The following is a 5,000-nucleotide window of genomic DNA, read 5'->3' as shown; positions in this document are numbered from 1 at the left end:
GCCACAGGTCCTGCAGGGCGCGGGGGTCCCGTCGGGGGTTCTGAAAGGGGACTGTGGTGCTGGCGCCGCCCTGCAGGGTGGTCCCCGCCTCCCCCTCAACGCCCTCAACAACGGGGCTGCGGGCGTGAAGCCGGTGTATGGGGTGGGCCCCACGCCCATGACAGGTGGCGCCCAGGGCACGCAGGTGGTGGTGAACGGGGGTGTGTCCGGGGGGGGCCACACAGGCTCCCCGCAGGCCAGCCTGCAGGCCCAGCCAGCTCTCAAGGGACTGACCAAGGTGGTGACCACGGCCGGAGCCGCGGGGCAGCCCGCTGTCATCATGTCCAAGCCAGGCACCGTGACCGCCGTGCCCTCGACCGGCACCCCCGGCACAGTGCCCATCCCCCAGGGCATGCAGATCCTCAACATGCGGCCGAACCAGGCCATCAAGACCACGCAGGGCACGACCACACTCGCTCCCAGGATGATCCTCAGCCCTGCGCAGGTCCTCCCAGGGATGCGTCCAGGACAGCCCGGGGTAAGTTTGCCTGGGCGAGCACCTCCCTCGGGCAGGAAGAGCCGAGGGCGCGCGGACGCCTCCGGGGTGGCTCTGCTCCCGCGGCAGATTCACCCCGAAGGAGCCGTTTGCGCCGTCCTACAATTGTCACTGAATTAATCCTAATATTGCTCCCCACATTGACAGAGTCATGAGAAATATTAGTAGTTTTGATTATTTAAAATATAACTTGCCTAGTCTGAATATAGAATGAATGATATGAATAATCCCTATGAAGAGGAACACTTAAATACTGAAGCTAGGGAGGAGAAAGCTTCAAGGTAGCATCCTTTCCTTTGTTACTTACTTGAAGATTACAGAGAGAAGGGAGGAGAGGACCCTAAGCGCCTTCCAACCCGTACTGGCATCGTCCAGACGACGGAAGAGTGATAATAGGCTTTTCTAATTCTCATCTTGTCATTTTTTAAAAAATCATCTTGGTTCTCCCTTTCCCTTTCTCTCGTCTCTTTCTCCTTTCCTCTCCTGTTTCCTCTCTTCTCCTCTTCTTTCCTCTTTTCTCCTCTCCTTTATTCTCTTCTTTCCTCTCTCTCCTCCTTGTTTCTGTGCTCACTCCTCCATGATGTATTCTACTGTGTCTCTCCTCTCTGTCTCTTTCCTTCTCTCAGTCCTTCCTCTCCTGGTAATCTTTTCTTTTATCTCTCTTGCATTGTCCCAATCCTTTCTTCTCTTTCTCTTTGTCTTTCCCCTTCCCTGTTCTTTCCTTCACTTTCTCTTCCTCTGTCTTTTTCTCTCACTTTCTCTTTTCAATTCCCCTTTTCCTCACCCCCTCCCCTGTCTCTCTCTCTCTCTTTTCTCTCTCTCTCCTCTCTCTCTCTCTCTTTTCTCTCTCTCTCTTTTCTTTCTCTTTTCTTTCTCTTCTCTCTCTTTTTCTCTCATCTCACTCTCTCTCTCTCGCTCTCCATCTCGTCTCTCTCTCCTCGGCTCTCTCTCTCTCTCTCTCTCTCTCGTCTCTCTCTCTCTATCTCTCTCCCTCCCTCCCTCCATCCCTCCCTCCCTCACCTCCCTCCCTCCCTCCCGCCCCTCCCTCCCTCCCTCCCTCTCTCTCTCTCCGCTCTCCTCTCTCGATCTCTCTCTTCTCTGCTCGGAGTCTCTCTCCTCTCCTCTCTCTCTCTCCTCCTTCTCTCCTCTCTCTCTCTCTCCTCCCTCTCCCTCCCTCTCTTCTCCCCCCCTTTTCTCTCTCTCCCCCTCCTTTCTCATCTCTCCCCCTTTCCTCCTCTCCCCCCTTTTCTCTCTCCTCCCCCCTTTCTCTCTCTCCCCCCTTTCTCTCTCTCCCCCTTTCTCTCTCTCCTCTCACTCCCCCTTTCTCTCTCTCTCTCTCTCTCGTCTCTCTCTCTCTCTCTCATCCTCTCTCCTCTCCTCGATCATCCTCCTCTCTCTTCTCTCTCTCTCTCGTCTCTCTCTCCTCTCCTCTCTCGGTCTCTCTCTCTCCCTCGTCTCTCTCATTCTCTCTCTCCTCTCCTCTCGTCTCTCTCGTCTCCTCTCTCTCTCTCTCTTCTCTCTTCATGCTCTCTGCTCTCTCCTCTCCTCTCTCTCCTGTTTCTCTCTCTTGTTTCTCTCTTGTTTCTCTCTTGTTTCTCTCTTGTTTCTCTCTTGTTTCTCGATCGGCTCTCCTCTCGTCTCTCTCTCCTCCTCTGCTCTCTCATCTTTCTCAAGGCAGATCTCGTCCTCTCGTCTCGTCTCTCTCCTCTCTCTCTCTCCTCATCTCTCTCTTCTTCTCTCTCCGCTCCTCTCTCTCTTCGTCGCATCTCCTCTCTCTCTCTCTCTCCTCTCTCTCTCGTCTCCTCTCTCCCTCTCTCTCTCTTCTCTCCCTCCCTCTCTCTCTCTCTTCTCATCTCTCTCTCTCTCTCTCCATCCGTCTCTCTCTCGTCTCTCTCTCTCCTCTCCTCTCCTCTTCCTCTCTCTCCTCCTCTCCTCTCCTCTCTCTTCTCGTCCTCTCTCTCTCCCTCCTCTCCTCTCCTCTCCTCTCTCTCCTCTCCTCTCTCTCCTCTCTCTCCTCTCCTCTTCTCCTCTTCTCTTCTCTCCTCTCTCTCCTCTCTCTCTCCTCTTCTCTCCTCTCTCTCGTTCTCTCTCCTCTCTCTCTCTCTTCCTCTCTCTCTCTCTCTCTTCTCGCTCTCTCTCCTTCTCTCCTCTCGCTCTCTCTCTCTCTCTCTCCTCTCTCCTCCTCTCTCTCTCTCTCCCCCTCTCGCCCCTCTCTCTCTCCCCCCGCCCCTCTCTCTCTCTCTCTCCTCTCCCTCTCTTCTCTCTCCTTTCTCCTCTCTCTCCTCTCGCCTCTCTCTCTCGTCTCCTCTCCTCCTACTCTCTCTCTCCTCTCATCTCTCTCTCTCTCTCTCTGTTTTTCTCTTGTTTTCTCTCCTCTCTCTTCTCTCTGTTTTCTCTCTCTCTCTCTCTCTTTCTCTCTCCTCTCTCTCCCTTTCTCTCTCCTCTCTCTCCCTTTTTCTGTTTTTTTTCTCCTCTCTCTTTCTCTCTTCTCTCATCTCTTTTCTCTCTTTTCTCTCTCTTCTCTCTCTCTTCTCTGCTCCTCTCTTCCTCTCTCCTCTCTCCTCTCTCCTCCCTCCTTTCTCCTTCCCTCCCTTCCTCCCTCCCTCCCTCCCTCCTCCTCCCTCCTCCCTCCCTCCCTCCCTCCTTCCCTCCCTCCCTCTCTCCTCCCCTCCCTCCTCCCTCCCTCCTCTCCCTCCTGCTCTCTTTCTCTCTCTTTCTCTCTCCTCTCTCTCTCTGTCTCCTCTCTTTTTCTCTCTCTCTGTCTCCTCTTTCTCTCTCTGTCTCCTCTCTCTGTCTCTCTCTGCTCTCTTTGTCTCTCTCTGCTCTCTTTGTCTCTCTCTGCCTCTCTGTCTCCTGTCTCTCTCTGTCTCTCTCTGTCTCTCTCTGTCTCTCTCTCCTCTCTCTCTCCTCTCTCTCTCCTCTCTCTCTCCTCTCTCCTCTCTCTCTCCTATTCTCTCAAGCTCCTCCTCTCTCTTCGTCTCTCTCTCTCTCTCCCCACCCCATCCTCTCTCTCTCTCTCTCATCTCTCTCTCTCTCGTCTCTCCCCTCTCCTTTCCTCCTCCTCTCCTCTCCTCTCATGTCATCACCTCTCTCTCCCTGTTTCTCTTTGTTTCTCTCGTCTCTCTCTGTTTCTCTCGTCTCTCTCTGTTTCTCTCCTCTCTCTTGTCTCTCTGTTTTTCAACTCTCTCTCTCTCTCTCTCTCTCTCTCTCTCTCTCTCTCAATCGGTCTCTCCTCTCTTCCTCATCCTCTCCTCTCTCGTCATCTCTCTCTCGTCTCTCGTCTCGTCTCCTCCCCTCTCACCTCTCTCTCTCTCTCTCTCTGTTTCTCTCCTCTCTTTCTTTGTGTTGTCTCTACTCTCTGTCTGTCTCTCTCTCTCTGTTTCTCTTCTTTCTCTCTCTCTCTCTCTCTCTCTCTCCTCTCTCTCGTTTCTCTCTCTCTCTTCCTCTCTGTTTTCCCTCTCTCTCTCTCTCTGTTTTCTCTCTCTCTCTCTCTCTGTTTTCTCTCTCTCTCTCTCTCTCTCTCTCCTCTCTCTCTCGTCTCTCTTCTCTCTCTCTTCTCTCTCTGTTTCTCTCTCTCTCTGTCTCTCTCTCTCTCTCTCTCTCTCCATCCCCCCCCCCCCTCGCCCTCTGTCTCTCCGCTCTCTCCTCCTCATCTCTCTCATCTCTCGCTCTCTCTCTCCCGATCCTCTCTCGTCTCTCTCTCGTCTCATCTCGTCTCTCTCTCTCTGTTCTCTGTTTCTCTCTCTCTCTCCTCTCTCTCTCTCTCTTTTTTTCTCTCTGTTTCTCTCTCTCTCTGTTTCCTCTCTCTCTCTCTCTCTCTCTCATCCTCTCTCTCTCCCGCCCTCGGTCTCTCTCTCTCTTCTCGTCTCTCTCTCTCCTCTCTCTCACTCTCTCTCCGTATCTCTCGGTCTCTCCTCTCTCTCTCTCTCTCTCCTCATATCTCTCTCTCTCTCTCTCTCTCTCTCTCTCTCGTCTCAATCTCGTCTTCTCGTCTCTCATCTCCTCTCCCCCCCCCCCCCTCTCCCCCGCCCCCCCCCCCTCCCCTCTCTCCTCTAATTTTGTTACAATTTTAAGTTAGAATTATAGGCTTGATGTGTTCTGAGTCTTAGATCCAAAACTAGATTCAAAATGTCACAAGCTGTCATTTGAGCTTGACAGGTGAAACATCACTTTTTAAAATGAAGACATTGTGAAAATAGGCTTAGAAGCAGGTAGAGTTGCTACTGTTTATTTTTTGTAAGAATTTACTTTTATTTTACACACAGATTGTATGATATTTGCTGTAGATTGCAGTGCTTTAGTGTTAGCTGTATAGGTATAAGGGAAGTGTGGGATTGAATTTTGATAAAGCATGTTATATATATTATAATAGTTCGTTTCAGACCAGAAAACATTAGTATTTCTTATTGGCGAGCCTCTGTTCGCAGAAAACAGGTAGATAATTGGGAAAAGGAATACTGTTCAT

General features: G+C 51.9%; 1 protein-coding gene across 7 annotated transcripts in view; it reads left to right on the top strand.

The window, feature by feature from the left end:
• The window catches only part of LOC119568237 (transcription initiation factor TFIID subunit 4-like), a 34,103-nt gene that overhangs the window by 335 nt on the left and 28,768 nt on the right, over window positions 1-5,000 (top strand). For all 7 annotated transcript variants that reach the window (XM_037916725.1, XM_037916711.1, XM_037916737.1 and 4 more), the window contains exon 1: window positions 1-517. This exon is cut by the window's left edge. In XM_037916725.1, coding sequence (XP_037772653.1) covers window positions 1-517 — 517 coding nt within the window. The remainder of the gene's footprint in view (window positions 518-5,000) is intronic.

The sequence above is a fragment of the Penaeus monodon genome, chromosome 4 (assembly GCF_015228065.2).
Source record: "Penaeus monodon isolate SGIC_2016 chromosome 4, NSTDA_Pmon_1, whole genome shotgun sequence".
NCBI lineage: Eukaryota > Metazoa > Arthropoda > Malacostraca > Decapoda > Penaeidae > Penaeus > Penaeus monodon.
This window is presented reverse-complemented; position numbering and strand designations above follow the sequence as displayed.